Genomic DNA, 18,917 nt, shown 5'->3' with positions numbered 1-18,917 from the left:
AAAGCAGCAATTGAATGAAAAATCTGTATCGCTGCCTGTTGGGTGGAACTTATTAAAGACACAAAATATGACTGTCTGTAGGACTGCAGTTTGACAGTTGGACAAATGCTTCATTGAGGAGGAGATGCATTTTAAATAGCTCTTGTATGACTTTGTCAGGACATGTTCATAGACTTAGAGGGCTGCTGGGTTTGCATTTAATTGCTTTGACCTTGCATTCATAGCGTGAATGTGTCACTGATTCACTTCTCAGAATGAACAGCAGCACGTCTCTGGCACCCTTGAAGGCAGTGAATGAGAACTGGACTATGTAACAGGTCTTAGAGCAGTAATCAGTGACGAGACGAAGGAGGAGGATAAAAGATGGAATACTGAACGATGTATGGAAATATGGGAAGCAGCAAAGACTAAAAAGGAGTGCAGGAGACTGAGTCAGAGCCACTGAAAGGAAAGAGGAAAAAAAAAAAGAAGAAAGGGACTAAGACTGGAAAAGACACAGAAGTGGCAGAGAGCTTATCAATCGAAAAAAAAAAGCTTGGGATTAAGGAGGAGGACGTGGGTGGGTGACTCACAGGAGACGATGGATTCACAGGATAACGTGTTTCTCGCAGTGATGAATCGCCAGATGATGTGAGACTCATAATCTGTATAAGGCACCCAAAGCAGAGAAATATAAAAGCACACATATCATTCATATTATTACGGATGTGAATGGAGCTGGCAGAGATCGGTGGTTCCTTAATTCCAAAATTCCATCTTTTATTCGTAAAAATAAAACCATTACAACGCACCCAAAACACAACAACATATTTTCGGTTGGTCATTTTGGTCTTAATTGTTCCGGTTATAAAACTGTATACAACTTATCAAACTAGCCCCCCATGAAGCTCATTAACTGGGAGCATCATCTAAATTAAGCCTTGGAGCAATTTAGTTTTTGAGTTTGGTGTATTTTAAAGAGAACAGCACTACCTGGTGGCCTTGTTCATATTTACCTTTCCTGTTATAAATAGGAAGAGACTAAAGTATTTGGGGCCAGGATCTGAGCCACGTGGAAGAAGACACTGATCATGTACTAGTTTTACTTAGTTAGTGAATTGTACATATAATAGAATTTAAAAATTAATTTTTTGTTTTGTTACTTTGAAATGTCTTCATGCGTCATGCACGCAAAGTGTCTTTTCAAATGGCCTTTTTATCTTAAGGCGCAGCATTTCTTGTCATCAGACCAAAAGGCCATCACCACCTCGAAGAAAAGCAAGATGAAGATCTTTCACCAGCAAACAAATCAAACACAGTGTGTTATGAAGTCTCTATTAGAACATGTCTACAGCCACAGTAGTGCCACTATGACGGCTATACGGTAGAACATGCCAACACGTAGTGGCACTACCGAGGCATGTTAGACATTATAAGCCCCAAAAACCAAACTCCAAAATCAAGTTTTTAGTTCTGTGAATGCACTTCTATCATATTAGAGTAACAGCAGAAAACTCAGAGACATTGGTACTAAAACCTGGACAAAAAAAACCAAACTTTTCTAGGAGATCCCCCCCTGTGAGGAAATACATCCTCCCACTTGTCAAAATACTGCATACTGTATGTTGGTAAATGTACTCATTTGCTTTGTTTCCAAGACTGAAGCATGCAGCTGGAGATCAGTGTCACAGTCTCTCTGTTTCAGTTCCTGGATCTGGAGTCAGTTTGCATACTTAGCATAAAGACTAGAAGGAGGGGGAAACAGCTGACCTGGCTCTGATCAAAGTTAAAAATGACATGTTATCTGTCTACCTTGCTCTGCTGGGTTCAGTGTCTCTGGCTGCAGATATATTCAGTGAACAAAGATTTCATTTTGAGACTCTTCACAGTCACAATGTTTCCAAACCCGACAATGTTACTGTAACAGGAAGACTTCAGGGGGCCGTCATCCAGCTGTAACTCCTCCTCATCACACAAACTCTTATTTAATCATTTATACGTGTATTCAGATCAAACAAGTGACTTCTTTGGAGCTGCTGCTTGTTGGATACTTGAAACAAAGTTAAACATTTGATGATTATGAACTTTAGGCCTGGAACACACAGCCTGCACGGTGTGTGTTTTACCTGCTGCTGCATGGCGTCATTTCATTTCAGCTTTCATATCAACAGATTAGAGCAGACACACTGCCTGCTGAGAACTATTTTCTCACGCCTGCAGCACAGAGTTCCCAGCTACAATATTACATTTCATTTAACTGACACTTTTATCCAAAGCGACTTACAACACACCATCGGGAGCAATTTTGGGGTTCAGTGTCTTGCTCGGGACGCTTGGGCGTGTGGGTGGGGGGAACGAGCCAACAACCTTCCAATTGGTGTGCAACCCACTCTACCGACTGAGCTACAGCCTCCCTCCCAGGGCCACAGAGAGACAGAGAGACAATATACAGGGAAACAATCTGTGATCACGTGCGCTGTATGATCAGAGCAAAAACACTGTAGGCTGTAATTATATCATGGCGACACTTCACCAGGTGAGGGGCGGGGTTTTCCCTTCTGCTGTCTCTGTATCGCTCGTCTGTCTCGGTGCGAGTGTCTGTCTGTCTCGCAATGAACGACGGTAAACTAAAACCACCTTCCTGCTTTTTGGCCACCGCAGCTTCACGCACATATAATATAAAGACACGTGCATTTAATTATTTACAGTTCACATACTGTCGTGAGCTGCAGCAGTGATGTTCTGTAAAGAATTGCAGACAAAGTTAGATGAGAGAGATAGTTACAGAGCTGAACGGGCCTGAATAAAGAAGAATGCTGCATCATATAAGCCCACTAGATGGCGGTATGGCTCAACATATAACTCCTTTACAAACCGAGCCAGTGTCCAGAGCTACTGCATCATCCAGCCTCCGCACATTTTCCAGTCTCCCTCCTCTTCCTTTTCTTGCACACATAAACACTTCATACTTAAAATCCAGTGTTAAAATCCAAATTCTCTGTGACAGCTGAAGAACAAAACAAATTTGACTCCATGAAAAAGATTCAGCTTTGCCCCAATAAAGAGGATTTGACGAAATCACTAAGTCCTTCCAATGTTTTGATTGGACGTCTCATTTATGTATTCATGTACATTAGTTTAATAATTCATCTCAATAGCAGTCTTAATGCCCGGCATCAAAAGAAGCTGGGAAGAGCTTTCATCCGACTGACTACAAACTACTTAAGGAGCTGAAATGACGAAAATGAGATATGTTGTGATGACGTATTCTGTGTAATTATAAATTCCTCTGGTTATAATGAGATGACCGGAAGGAATCTTGTATCATATGCACAATAAGTGGTCTCTATTGTGATGTGATAAATTAACCATTAACTGTAGTAGAGCGCAGCATGAGGGGATTCAAACGTAGACACACTGTGTTGTAGCTCACAAAAAAAAAAAAACATGAACTATCATCATTTTAATGACATTTTAAATCAGCATAAAACATCCTCGCCTCCGGCTAAACACCGAGAGCTCTCTATAAAGTGAAGTGTGAACAATTAAAACCATAGCTGATGTGATGGAGCGTATTGTACGTTTCTAATTGCCTATTTTAGATATTACTCTGTCGGTACTTCATGTCTTTTATAAGAGGCACTTTGTAAGATCAGTTTAGAAAAGAGATTCTGTGCCAGTCAAAAGTTTGGACAGATGACACAATACTGACACATGAATACTATGAAATAACACGTATGGAAACAAAGAAGTGTTCAATCACGTTATGATTGTTGGCCCTTAATGAGAGCGTTGCAAACTATTGAGGCTATCTGAACCGGCCAGGAAATGGTACAAATAATAAGGAATCATGAAACGAGCAGGTGTCCAAACTTTCACTGCTACTGTAAATTCACGAACCACATTTTATTGAAGCAGTAATATAATCCAGTCAAAACTTTTACTTTTTTACTTTAAAAACATTTTCATATGTGTTTTTTTTATTCAGGATTGTTTTTACTTCACAGTTTGATTTTGTTAAATCGTTGTTTTAACGTGGTTTTCTTGTCTCTTTAATATTACCAACATTGTTTTGAGACGGAACTCAAATTTTGCCACAAGTTTGTGTTGATGCCATGTTTAATTTAAAGTTTTACATTAATTCAAACATTACGATTTCAACCACACCCCCAAAAATCCAAAACATGAAATTGACTAAGCTGTGACCACGTTGTGTGGAGGGATTAATTAATGCAACGGGACATGAGGACATCCACCTCAAACCTCAGAGTCCAACTGTTGTCCTCTGTCACACATCAAAATGCTGGCTCTGATATTTGGAATATGTAACTAAACTATGTGACTGTTCCCATGTTTTGTGTCCAAACATCTGGATTGTCCAAGGATTTGGCTTTCAGGGCCATTTTTCTTAAATGTTCTCCTTCTCTGCTCTGCACTTCCAACACATAACAATATAAAGAAAAAAATATTTCTGGATGTCATTTTCAAAAGGTTGTGTCGAGCCTCTGTTCCTGTCAGGGACGTACTGGTGGAGATGTTTATAAGACAGGTTTGGTGTTCATGGTTGTGACCCTGTTATCTTTGGGGACGACATGTCCCAATCCAAGGTCCACCCATTTAACCGGGACAGTCCAAGCCACGACACAGTCTGAGTAATCCTGAGTGTGAGGATTGTTCTTGAAAGGTGACTCCAGTCTATTTGTGGCCTGTTGGATCTCCATCTGTTTAAGAAAGCCTATTGATCAGACAAATTGATTGTTAATACATTACCTTTTTCGTCACGCTGTCTCCGTCTCCGTCTGTCTCCCCTCCTCTCTCCAGGATATCGACTGGGTGCAGACAGAGAAGCATGTGTTCGAGCAGGCGTCCACCAATCCTTTCTTAGTCGGCCTCCACTCCTGTTTCCAGACAGAAAGTCGGTAAGAACACAATAATAGCTGACAATACGCAGCTCATGGTACCAATATGAAGTATTAATTTGTGATGACGGTGTGTCCTTCACAAACGCGGGGACATTTCTATAATTTTACAAACTAAAATCTCATGGAAGCGAATTTGTTCAGTGTCGACTGTGTAGCAAAAGCCTAAAATTTGAAGCCTCCGTGTCATACTGAAAAACGTCTGCGTACTTCAGTGTTGTATGATGAAGCTCTTGGCCACCTGATCTTCTTTAGGAACTCTCAATATAATGACATTAAACAGAACTCACATGTCCTTTTTTCATGCAAGTTCACTATTGTAGCTGTTGATCTCCAAATACAAAGCTCTGTGGATTCAGGATGTCGGAATGGCTAATAAGAATGTTTTGGAAGTCATAGGTTGTACTTTTCTTAACAGTTTTTTTTTTGTTTTTTTTTAATGTTTCTTTCCCTTTTATTACTCCTGATTTATTTCTGCATTGATGTATCCTCAGTTTTTTCTGGTGTTTTTCTGTTCCCCCTCATTTTCTTATCAGTCAGGTTTTGTGAATTGTTTTTTGTCAAATATTTACCTTGATGAGGGTGAAGTGACTAAAAGCTCCACTTTATTATTTACCAAAAACTTGACGCAAGTCCAAAAGCCACAAACACATACATGAACCATACAATTAACAAGAACCACTGAACATACAGCGGCAGCACTTCAGGTGTCACACTTTTCCACCGTGGTTTGGTCCGCAGCATCCAGACTACCAGACTATTTATTACGCCAGAAAAAGATGTAGTATGTCCCAAGACTTAGTATGTTAAATGGAGGATGACAAAAGTACCAGGATGTCCTACTACATCCGGTCATATTTTGCAGTCTGTAGGCCAGCGTGCTACTCTGGCTGTTCTGACCCACAATCCTCTGCGCGGTGGAAGATGCGTCACATCGACTGACAGCCGAGACAGTTGGTGGCGCTGATGCTCCGCCCACAAAAGGAAGAAGACAAAGAAAGGGCATTAAAAGAAAGCGGACTCGTTCTAAATCGCATCCTTTTTCTTTTTATTCCAAACGTCGCGCTACGGATCAGGACAGATATGACTAAAAATTCAAGAAGCATTTTTATGATGAAGTAGTATCTCCCAATTGTACACGTACTACATGCAACAGTACTTTTTAAGGGTTGCTGCAGTCCGTACTAAATGTAAAAAGAAATAGTATGTGATTCAGAACGCAGGGTACACGTCACCTAAATGAACCAGAATGGCCCATAATGCTTGTTGGTACTGAACTGTAAACTACTTCAGGCCACTAAGACCATTCAGATGGAAATGGGTTGTTGTTTGTCTCTTAAATATATCTTTTGAATGATCTTAAGCCTTCAACACACTGTGGTATTGATTTAGTAATGTTAAACAGGGACTTGTGAGTCAATAGAAATGTCTTTTTTATAAAAAAAAAAATTAATCTATATATCTGATAAATAAAAGTGACACAAGGCTGCATAGTGTTTGTGTTCCATCTGACATGACATTTCATAAACATGCTGATGCAGTGTGTCTCATGTTAAAAGCAACCAGTCTGAGCCCGCCTCTGTTAAACAGTATCAGTGGTTTAGTAATGAGTTTTCTCACCATGGTTTCCAGGTTATTTCTGGTGATTGAATATGTGAACGGCGGGGACCTGATGTTTCATATGCAACGACAAAGGAAGCTCCCTGAAGAACATGCAAGGTAAACAATCCAGATGCACAACATCTGCTTTCTTACGTGATCAAAATAAACTGAAAATCCCCATCCAGAATTTAAGCATGTATATTTAGATACAGTATATGGTGTTACTTCCATGTGGAAAATTTCCTATCAGAGGCACTACTTGGAGTATTTTTAAATATAAACGAAGTGTTTCTTTGTTTTTCTCTAAAGCTGCATACTCTAATGAAAATATATGTGGACCACAGGAGGTTGTTCACCGAGGCCCCCAAGAATAGGCAGCATGATCACAGGAGGACAGTGAAGTGGGTGAATTTATATGATTAGATTCAGGTTAAGCTGACATGACACTGTCAGGGACGAGCATCAGAACCACATCTATGCAAGTGGCAGCTCTTTTGAGGTAAACTAATTGAACCCCCTTCAGAGGAGTTATTTGTTTTTCATGATGGTATAATGGGGAAATACAGGGTGTGTGGCCGCAGGCAGTTGTTGTCTCAGTTTAAACAAAAAGCCATTGGTTTCATGAGAGGATCTTGTGTTTTGTGGTGTCGGGCAGCTGAAGTGTGTGTGCTTGGTTGAAGGAGCTTTTTATGCACCTTTTTTGCCCTCGGTTTAAAATGTTCCTCAATAGCATGCGTTTGGAGTAGCCCTTTCAAACGTATGCTTAATGGGATGCTTTAACCGCTCTTCATGGACGTTGCAATGCTGCCAAAACCCAACTTAACGTTTTTTTTTTTGTTTTTTTTCCACCTCTGACAAATATAATGAGCACCCATAATTCATTGTGCCTGTCTACTTGCGGGGCACTCCAACTGTGGCTCTGATAAATGCTGGATCAAAGGCTGGGTAATTTAGAGAGGCACCATTGGGCCCCTGTAGGCCCCTGCAATCTGGATTCTGGAGACAGTGGCTGTACATATGCAAAGCAGCATGTTAATCACTCATAATGATTGTACATATTCATGAGCAGCGCTCTTAGAGAGAGCCCTGCTGCATTCCCCCGCGCCATGGGGGAGGCGGGCCGGTGGGCGATGGATGGTGCTGCTGATAGGATGCAGCTTCTATCAGTTTGATGGCAGCAGTGAAACAACGGCGTACAATGGAGGCTGTCACAGTGAAAATGTGGGGGAGAGATGCGGTATTTGTGATTTCTCTGTCAAACATCGCTTCACTACGGTCTTTTCCCTCAGCGTTTGACAATCACGGATTTACAGCAGGCAGACAGAAGGAGCCTCGTCAGTGGTAATGAAAGCTTATCTCCCAGAGACAGAATACACGCTACCTACACACGGAGAGAAAAACATTCTTCTGACTCACCAAAGATGCATAACAAGTACATCTGATCACGGCCAAAATTATAAAGGGTTTAAAGGCTAATGTTTGCTCTAAATATGTCCCTGTTCCCCAATATTGAGAGTATTCTTAGTAACAGATTCTTAGATGTTCTCATTAAAAGTCTTTTCCACACTCAGATCAAGTTTTGTCAACTTGATCTGAAGATTTGGCACATTTATTACATATTTCTGTGTTTCTATATTCTGTTTGATTACTATATATCAAACCAAATACCTGGTCTTGGGACGTTGAAAGGTGTGAATGGTTGTGACCCGGGCCATATCGTTAAGGCCAGACACCTGGGTCAGAGCGTCTCCACGCAGCAGTGCTTGTGTGGGTGCTCCTGGTCAGCGGTGGTGCTGCAGTGTTCTGAGGAGAGACTGGCAGCAGGGTGTTGGAGTAAGTAAGTAAGAGGAAGAGTGAATTAGAAGGTGTGTCTCGAATCAGCTCCTTTCATTCCCTTTACAACCTCTGTGGTGTAGCGTTTTGTCAGTTTTGTAATGGCTGAAGAAGGAGCAGGCTGGCACCACGAGCTAAACCGTATGCAGGAGGAAACTGACATATCTGTCCGGGAGGTTCAGGCTCGTAAGCCACTCATGGTACTGCAGGCCGGCCTCCTCGGGCTGAAGATATTAAATCGGCTTGGGAAGACGTAACTAATATCATAAATTACTCTTCCCCTGGTGTTAGGACGACAGCATAGACGAGGGGCCAAACATAAAGCTGCATCTAATAGAAGCCAAAAACAGACATTAATTAAATGTTAAAGTGAACAAAGAACACTCATCCAATGTAGTGAAATCAGGGTGCTGAAACAATGTTGGGGAGTAAACATAAGAAAAGTACACACACTCAAAGCTTCCGATGCAATTCATTCATTAGCAGCATTAATGAAGAGCAATGTTCGAAATGTCACTCACTCTGTGGTGTTAATAACTGAATTGCATCGGAGCATTGAGTTTGCATAATTTAATTTCCAATCATTAATTAAATGACCTAAACTGCCGTGTGTAAATATCTGAGTGTGACACTGCATCATTACAAAAACTCAGTGTTCTTGCACGGTCGGGTATATTACTAAACCAGATAAGAGGGTGAAAAGGTTTTTCAATTCTTACCTGTTTATGTGTATCTTAATTGCAATTCATTTGTGGTTAACCGGAGTTGGCTTTTTATTTTTTATGGCTCAGATTATCTATGAAAATAGGGTCCTCAGTCTCTGTTGGTCTGAGATGACTTTGTGGCACGGACAGGACCAGCAGCTGATTGGGCAGGGTGCTCATAATTCTTTAGATCAGCTTAGCCTGTCATACTTTGGCTCATCAGTGCAGAGTTGAATGGTTTAAGAAAAAAAAAAGCCTTAAGTGCTTCCTAGAGGCTGAATTGTACACCCATCGGGACCAGCCCTATTAAACGCCTGAGTTCCTGAGGTTTCAACAATACCTTTCAAATACAGAGCTCATGTCGATGGCCTGATAGTGGCACAAGATGGACCGGTCAGATACGTCATCCTCCTCATTCCTCTCTGCTTCTTCGCAGATTTTATGCCGCTGAAATCTGTATTGCTCTGAACTTCCTACATGAAAAGGGCATCATCTACCGTGATCTGAAGCTGGACAACGTTCTCTTAGACCACGAAGGACACATCAAGCTCACAGACTATGGCATGTGCAAGGTAAGACACGTATTGATTTTATCGTTCAGTCGACTTTGTGGACAGCTGCTGTTGGGTTATCAATAATGCAGTAGATCAGTATCGACTGGAGGCTCTAACAGGGCCTCTGATTTTAGTTTTTTTGTTAACGCCGCCATTCATGTTCTTGCACATATCACCTTGTCCACACGGCCTCTTTTATCTCTACAACCACTGTTCTCTGTTTCCTCTTCTCCCTCTTCCGGCTCCTCCTCCTCTTCCTCCTTCTCCTCTCCTCAGGAGGGTATCAGACCAGGTGACACCACCAGTACATTCTGTGGAACCCCCAACTACATTGCGCCTGAGATCCTCAGAGGAGAGGACTACGGTGAGTGTAGGAGCAGCGTTGTGCAGGCCTGTGTGATTATGTTTTTGAGTAGTGTATGTGAATCTACTTTGAAATACAGTGATTCAATTACAGTTACTCATCCAAGTAACATGATATTTGTGGGTCAATGTCTCACCAGCAGATAGATGAAGGGTTGATATCACTTTGGTGTGTTTGTTGTACGTTAGCTTCGCACAGCTTGCTGTTGGTGGGGAGGCGGTTAGCGTCGACGAAAACAAAGGAAATGCAACTTCAAAGTCAATTCATGTTGCATGTTCTTACATTGCTCTTAATGTTAGCTACGTGTGCGTGTTTTAAGAGTCAGGTCAGGTCTTCTGGAGACCTCTCTGCAGTCATGCTAATGCGAAGCTGGCTGTTACGTGATGGTCTTCCAGATTGTTGAGCTGTTTGTTTGTTTAAAGGCTTCTTTGACTGAGCTGAAAGCTCCGTAACAAACATAAAGTGTAATGTAATCAGCTTTTGCCCATAAAACTTTGCACATTACTGTATGTGGAGATGATTTTCCACTGGCGGCCAAACCAGCCTCAGTTTGTGATTGATTGAAGCCAAATGCAGAGCTGAGCAGTCTTTTCATGCCACACCCATAAAGATGAACATCACATGTTGTTGCGCCCTCCTCAGGCTTCAGCGTGGACTGGTGGGCTCTGGGCGTGCTGATGTTTGAGATGATGGCTGGGAGATCCCCATTCGACATCATCACCGACAATCCTGACATGAACACGGAGGAGTACCTATTTCAAGGTGAGCTCTGTTCTTTTCACCAATTTATCATGCAACTAACAAATCTTAATTATACAGTTATACAAAACATCATAATGAGCCAATTTTTCCACTTTCCAAATCAAAGTATCTCAATTTCCAAACATGAAACACAATTACAAATTAACCTCCAATTTCAGTAAGTCCTTTTAGGTATTTTTTTCTGGCCTATTATTCAAAGTAGTATTTCCACAAGCAGAGTGAGTTATTACTAACCTTCAATATTTCAGCCTACTATATTTCAATGAGCACCAAAAACAAAACAAAACGTTTCACGCAACAATACTGATGAAGTAATTGGTTCACCTCAAACTCCCCTGTCTGAATTACACACCAGGAAAGTCCCTCTGATTAATCAGACTACTCTCACTCTCCACCAATTCTTCAAATTCCTGCTTTCAGGTCAACACGACAGTCCCGCTGTTATACTCAGACCTGTTTGATGCTAAAAGTTATTCTCATTCTTAGTTGTTGTAAACTTGTAAATACGTATAGTTTCATATTACTTCACTTACCTAGTTGTTTTCCAAAAGTCAAATTTTCCCTTAAAAAAGAGCTTTTTATCAAGGAAGCTCTTTGCATGTTTCATCAGAGGAGTGGGTGCAGCAGAAGAGCTTCAAACTACATTCTCTATGGTTTCACGGACTGGGAGTATAGAGGAATAATAGAAAATCAAATATGAGTATTGAGAGCACATGGCAGGCTGTTTGGAGCCATTTAAACAAAAACATATTAATTTAATCTTTTGTGACGCATAACTGATATTTTGAGAGTGGTAAAAACAGATTCCATGTAATGGAATAAGAGTCAGCTCGGGGCTGTAGATGATTCATGTGTGTGTAAATCCAGGCTTAGATGTCTCTGCTCTGCTTCATTAAAATGGAGGAATCTCTGAAACAGAGCTTATTTTATTTATCTCTAATGATAATTCGTTTTAGTTTGCTGAAGTCTCTCAGTCCACTCTGTGACATGTCCTTGCGTTTGAGTAAAGTCAATGTCATTTTCATCAATGATATACAGTAGTTTGAAGGATGTCAGGGGAGGAACTGTTGTAGTCGCTGCATTCACGCCATTTCTTATATTTCCTCTTGATGAAAATGTCCATCCTGTGGATTTATTTCCCCTTTTTCCACTTTGAAAATTAATTTGTTTTCACCCTTGATTTTTGCAATTACATTTTGTATTTCAGTTGAGACATTACATGGTTCTTTATTGGAAAATTCTACCCTAAATTCTTTCAGATCTTTTGGATAATTGCAAAAATGCACTCATTCAATGGTGAGGAAGGCTAAAAATAACATGCTGGTTTGCTTCATATCTTCAAGTCAATTTTATTTATATAGTGCAAAATCACAGCATAGGTTAATCATGGCACTTTAACACATTAAAGTCCTCGCAGCAGAACTTTACAGCATTATACAGAGAAACCCAACAATTCAACAATTCCCACATAAGCTAGGAGGGAAAAAAAAAACCTCCTCTTTAAGGGAGAAAAACCTCCAACAGAGGGAAGAAAAACTCCCTCTGAACAGGAAGAAAACTCCAACAGAACCAGGCTCAGAGGTGGGCGGCCATCTGCCTCGACCGGTTGGGGTGAGAGGAGAGCAGAGAGAGAAAAGGACAGCATAGAGATACAAGACATGAACTGTTGGTGGAGACGACAAGCGCAGAGCAAAGACATGAAGTTCCATGACAGGACATCTGCAAAAGAAAGAACAGAAACTACGCGAGCGGAGGAACCGAATAGAGACAACAGACAATACGAAGAAACTATGGGAGAGAAAAAGCATGAAGTTAATGAGATTTAAGGGTGAGATATGAGTTATAGAGAGTTAAAGAGTGAGAGGAAAGAAGCTCAGTGTATAACGAGGTCCTCCAGCAGCCTCGGCCTATAACAGCATAACTATGGGATGGTTCAGGGCCACCTGAGCAGCTCCAACTATAGGCTTTATCAAAAAGGAACGTTTTAAGTCTAACCTTAATGCTAGAGAGGGTTTCTGGCCCTCAAACCCAAACTGGGAGCTGGTTCCACAGGAGAGGAGCCTGAAAACTGAAGGCTCTGCCTCCCATTCTAGTTTTGGAAACAATGGGAACCACAAGAAGCCAGCAGAGGGTTTAGGGGGTCCCTTAAGAGGTCTTCAGGGGTGACGATGAAGTTTGTAACCGTTCGCTTTATCTGTACGGATCTCTCTGTAAAACATTGACAGTAAGAACTTAATCATTGTCTGTGAACAAGAAATGTGTTATTATTTGAGAAGTCGCGTGATGATAAACTGTTGCAGCTCTAGCGCATGCTCCCTCCATCCCTCGTGAACTGGGGGGAATTTGGCAGTACATCGTGGCCTCCATTACAGATGAGGTTTAGGTGCATGTGTGGAACGGCGCAATGTTTTCTTTATTAGTTTGCTTCATTTGGCAGTTGCTGGTATTTTCAAATTATCATATGAACCGAGATGGTGCCAAATAATCACAGTGAGGCACCTGAAAACACAGATCTCTCTCTCCTGTCAGTCGGAGGAACTTTGAGTTACACGCACAGTTTTATGAGCATGTTTTGTGTCATACTTCTAATTTTAATGGTATAATGAGATATAAATCTGATGGCCAGCAGTTACTTGTAAAGCTTTTGCTCAACAAGATAAGCCGAGGGAATATCAACAGTGTTTTGCTTGAACGGGGTTGTTCGAGTGTTCTAATGTTTGTGTACAACTGTAACAAGAAAACGGGTAGAATTGTGCATCCTGCTCGTTGGTTGACAAGATGTTTTGCAGACTTCATTGACAGCACCATCAGCACCTCAGCAGCGGTGCCGAGAGCAGACATGAGCGTTGTTGTCCAGCAGTTTCCATCAGCCATCTCTACTCCCGCCAGTTAGTTTTGAGGTCATTTTGAGGCAATAGAATAAAGTTCACTGACCTCCATGGTCTGTGTGGAATAACAAAAGCTAAAAATAAGTGCAGCGGGAAGCCCTTGTTAAAATCATGATCAAATGCACACCCAATACACATATTATAAGATGTGATATGAAGTAGTTTGACTTTCTGGTAAGAGGTTTTGTTATTTTCCCAATCAGGCCATGTTCCCACTGACATTGGCACTGGGTGAAAAAAACTCAGGCCACTTAGTCATTTCAACAATACCATTGCAAAAACACATAAATGGCTCCGGTTATAAAAAACAATTTAACAAAATGTTGGGTCATCTGGCAAAGCTGTTAAAGCTGTACAATCATATATGTGCACATATTACTTTAAAAGACGGACGTTTCATTGCCTTCAGCAAACATTTCGTGGTCATTAGAAAACCTTAAGCATGCGCTCCCGTAACTTCATTTTTATTTCACACATAGCCACGACTTATCCTAAAGAATTGATTCCTAAAACTGTTGATAATGGCTAATAGTTCAAGTTAAGTCCTACCCCGAACCTGGGACGCCAGCACGAAGCTAGAAATGGACAATATTCTGCGGTGAAATCAGACAATGGCAGAGTGTGAACAACTTTAAGAGAACAGCTGACACTTTGCTGCCGTAGAGCGCTAGCCAACTTCAGGACTGAAATATCAACCCTACGACAAGAACTGAAACAGGAGATTGAAGTCATACTATCAGAAACAACAGTCAGCCTGCAAGGACTGCGCCATGATTTAGAGGAGGAAATCAACAAACTTCACCAAGGCCACATTGAAGGAACTGCCGAGCAAGCGGATCTGGCACTCCAGCTCAACAACTTATTGAGCGAACTCAGGAGTTTGAACATGAGAATGATGTGAAGTCTAAAGAGGTGAAACGATTCTTGGACAAATGCACAGACCTTCAGAACCTGAGTCGATGGCAGAACCCGAGATTTATCGGGATCCTGGAGGACACTGAAGGCTCCAGCCCCACCAAGTTCATGACTGAGTTTATTCAGGAAATCCCGTCTGCCGACAACTTCACCTCCCCCGGTAGTTATTGATCGAGCTTACTGAACACCCAAGACCCCTAACCCAAGAAAAGGATACCGACAAGACCTACGCTAGTTGGGCTGCATTACTATGCACAGAAAAGAGATAATCCTGGGTCTCGCCAGAGGCAAGCAGCTCCTTGTACACCAAAGTTCACCCGTCCTCATTTTTCCTGACCTCCAGGATGAAGTGAGCAAGCTCCGTGCCATCTTTGATTCGGTCGAAGCTGAACTCCGTGACCCTGAACGTCGCCCGCCACACATTTTGAATCCGGGCGCCGCTGAGAAATTTTACCGTGCTATGATTTTTCCCCATGAGAGTCCACTTCATCCTGAATGCAACATACAAACAGACAAACAACTCATCGATCGCCATTCTGCTGGACTTTTTGCAACGTGGCCGTACAGTGTCGACACTAGCAGCAGTCAAAATACCCATTGCAGGTTGTTAAAAGACATATTCATACATTTTCAATTTGACCTTTCAACAACTGTCAAGTACCCACTTGAATATAGAAACATCTTTGTCCTGTTCATACTGGTTACGTAGATATCATTCCAGTGTAAGTGGTCCACAGTCACTACCATCAACACTCCCCAGATTCGGCTCGGTTTCTTTATCTACACGTGTTGTTCTTTTAGTACGGTAATCCAACGTGAGCTACATGTCATGAATAATGACAAAATAGATGATGAAGACAACTACACGAATGCAGCATTGATATGATACTTTGCACTACAGCGGTTTTAACATTATGATAACTGTTAATTACAGCAAACTCATCTCAAGCCTAAACTTTGCGGGATGACCACTTAAAGGACCTGAACTCATTAGAAATCGAAGTGTGGGAGCGAAAGCTCCGTCAGACGAGAGGAACCTCGATCATTACCACCCTTCTATTTGCATTTGTGTTTCTTGGAGCCATATGGTACCCTTACATAGCACAGCCCTTCCGTCCTCCCCTCCCTCTCTCTCACAGTCACCCACACAGTCCTCTATAACAGAAATTCCTCCATACTACAGTGTGACGCATCATGTCTCAGCTGTGACTGTCAGGAGCATAGCGCGGCACCACGGCTAGCATCTGTCACCGGCACCGTCCTCCTGGCGGGCTTACCGGTAGAGCAGCAGGTTCCTGGATTACCGCCTGCCAACGGAAACCAACCCTTTCATTATAGGAGCGACCCAGCCATATGTCTCCTAGATAGACCCTTTGCCAGGCCCTTACTTTGGGTATTGTTGCACCACATGCCAACCCCAGAGCTTTAGACAGACACCCATAGACGGGAAGAGATTAGATTCAGTGGAGAAATCCACCACAAGACGGTATTCACATTAAGCCCTTAGGACCGCGCCGGCTTGTTGTTCGATGAACTTGAGTACGTTGTTACGGTAACACTGTTTCTTCTGAGCATTAAAGGTCATTCTTGATTTAGGAAAAAAGCTAAGTGGACTATGAGTTTAGATTTTCTTTTGGCAAACTCTCCTCTCCTCTCCTCTCCTCTCCTCTCCTCTCCTCTCCTCTCCTCTCCTCTCCTCTCCTCTCCTCCCCTCGCCTCTCCTCTCCTCTCCTCTCCTCTCCTCTCCTCTCCTCTCCTCTCCTCTCCTCTCCTCTCCTCTCCTCCCCTCGCCTCCCCTCTCCTCTCCTCTCCTCTCCTCTCCTCTCCTCTCGTAAGGTACACATACACCATCGGATCGCATAGACCCTACTAAACATTTGACTGCTTTCTCATGTCCCTGGTCTGTAGAAATATCTAACATTTATTCAGTCATAGTGATGAAGAGCACTAAAGTTGAAGTTGACCGTGACCATGCTTTTCAATTGTGGGAGTAATTTCTCTCGTGTTTTATACTGTAATAGCGTAAAATGAATCACAAAGTGGTCAACAGGGTTTGGGTTTGGTTTCAGAAGTGTAGGGCACAATGAAATTAAAATATATATATATATATATATATATGTTCATAATATATTCATGTGTATAATTAATGACATATGTTAAAGTTGGATATTGCACTTATAATAAACCTAAACATTACAACGTTGTTGTTTTTCTATATTGTTATACTCAACAGATGCCATGAAAAGACCAAAACCAACAATAAACTGATGCTACGTCCTTGATTTAGGTTATTCCTCTCAGCTTCACTGTGACACAGGTTGAAGATATGAAATATAGGCGCTACAGTTTATTTAGAAACATTTCCACAGACTAACCGTGATAACAGGGCCGGAGGTAGAGGAGGAAGAAGGAAAGAAAGAAGAGAAAAGATCAACGAACCAAAACAACACACACACACACACACACACACACACACACACACACACACACACACACAACAGACCTCCTACACATATAAATGCAACAAAAAATGTGAATGCAAATATTCTGCTGTACTCACAAACCTTCTTTCAATTACTTTAACCTGTTGTTTTGTGTTGTCATGTCTCATATTTGTCATCTTGTTGAACACTTGGTTGTACTTTCAGCACACTCACACACCAGTAAAAAGCTCACAGATGAAAGAGGTGACATTTAACTGTCATGTCCCACTTTTCAAAAATGTTTGTTTTCCGGCGCAGCAGCAACTTGTCTTGTTCTGAAACACTGAATCTGAGCTGGGGAGGAACCACACCTGTAGGAGAACGTGCACTGGTCACATTACCCTGAACAGTAACTGGGAAAAAAAAAACTCAGCGTGAAACAGCGCTACGTCCTTGGATTTAGGTTTTGAGGGTAAAACAATTTTTCTGTGCGTTTTTGTTCCTGTTAGTATGACATTGTTTAGCTGTGGGAGTTTCAAGGCTATTAGTAGACCATAAAAAGTGAGAGAAAGAACAGAAAACTGTCCTTTGTATCTCCTCCCCTCCTCTGACTCCCACACAGCAGACATGGTCACCCACAGGCAGGTTGGACTGTGAATCATCCTCCTCCCTACTCACGATTGTCGTTTTTATTGTCTCTCCCTCGCCCTCTCTCTTCTGTTGTTGCTGTCCTTCTTTTTTTGCCAACAGTTATTCTTGAGAAGCCCATTCGCATCCCAAGGTCTCTGTCGGTGAAAGCTGCCAGCGTGCTCAAGGGCTTTCTAAACAAGGTGAGAGCAGTCCACTCCCATCAGCCCCCTCTCTCTCTCTGTGTACTCTGCTGCTCACTCAAAATCAGCATGTGTGGGATCAAGGCCAAGAACTTGGGCTGTGTTATGGCGAGCCAGGGTAGGCCTCTGTGCCCGGCTCAGACTGCCTGAGTGCGTGTTTGTTTCTCCGTTATTTTGGTTGTAAGAAAGCAGAACTACAATACAGCACAGAAGAAGCAGCATATACTGTAAAGGAAATCTCAGCCTGGGGGCAAAGACCATGTTGGGCCTCGTTGTTGCTGATTTATTCCCAAAAAATAAAATGCAGAAGTCTCAAACTGACTTAACAAACTTGAGATTGGTCAAATGAAAGCATCAATAAACTCACAAAAATTGCAGTACAAAAATCTAAGGAATACACGTAACATATCGTCGAATAAAAGATTATTTTATTTCAAAAAGTTTTCAAAATGGATTTGAAAGCAGCCAGCTGAGCCCACTAACATCATTCCTAGAGAGGAAGCAAATAAACATATTTAACAAAACGTATATTGTGAGAACTTGTGAGTTTACCAGTTGTGTTGCTTACCAAACAATATTATATCGTATTATATATATTTTTACACACCTTCTACAAACTCACTGCTTTGCATTTGTATCACGCCAGTATGATCATGTCTTTTTTAAATTTGTATTCACAATTGTAATTATTGTTTGATTGGAAGGCAGTGCAAACCTGTCTAATAAAACTCAGAGAACAAGATATTCACTGTGAGGGATTAAATAATCAGAGTGGTAATATTCTATAGTTTTATTATAGTCAACAAATTCCACAAACAGCTCAAAGCCAACAATGAACTGATCAAATTGTGAAACCTGTTGGATTTAAGCACTAAGTACAGTAAAAGGAGTCCATTTACAATCTCATTCCTCTGAGCTCAACTGTTGTCTAAAACTCATTAAGAATACATCAATGAGCCACACTGTTCCTTCAATAGCATGAACTCACACCCTGTAATTTATTTTAAATTCATCACTACATACACTGTCCTGCTGCTAGAAATATTCACCAGACAACCAACTTAATGTTAGTCCACGGCTGATGATAGTCCCCAATAAATACAGCAAATTTCCCCAGTATGAGTAACATTAAAAACTGGAGTCC

General features: G+C 41.6%; 1 protein-coding gene across 2 annotated transcripts in view; it reads left to right on the top strand.

Moving 5' to 3' along the window:
• Positions 1-18,917, top strand: part of prkcz (protein kinase C, zeta) — a 122,166-nt gene that overhangs the window by 76,800 nt on the left and 26,449 nt on the right. For both annotated transcript variants that reach the window (XM_069169112.1, XM_069169113.1), the window contains 6 exons: positions 4,801-4,898; positions 6,531-6,617; positions 9,474-9,609; positions 9,868-9,955; positions 10,598-10,717; positions 17,694-17,773. In XM_069169112.1, the coding sequence (XP_069025213.1) occupies positions 4,801-4,898; positions 6,531-6,617; positions 9,474-9,609; positions 9,868-9,955; positions 10,598-10,717; positions 17,694-17,773 (609 nt within the window). The remainder of the gene's footprint in view (positions 1-4,800; positions 4,899-6,530; positions 6,618-9,473; positions 9,610-9,867; positions 9,956-10,597; positions 10,718-17,693; positions 17,774-18,917) is intronic.

This window comes from Embiotoca jacksoni, unplaced genomic scaffold, assembly GCF_022577435.1.
Source record: "Embiotoca jacksoni isolate LCO1_2020_lvr unplaced genomic scaffold, fEmbJac1.0.p SCAF_43, whole genome shotgun sequence".
Lineage (NCBI taxonomy): Eukaryota > Metazoa > Chordata > Actinopteri > Embiotocidae > Embiotoca > Embiotoca jacksoni.
Note: the sequence above shows the minus strand (reverse complement) of the source record. Positions and strands in the feature narration are given on the sequence as shown.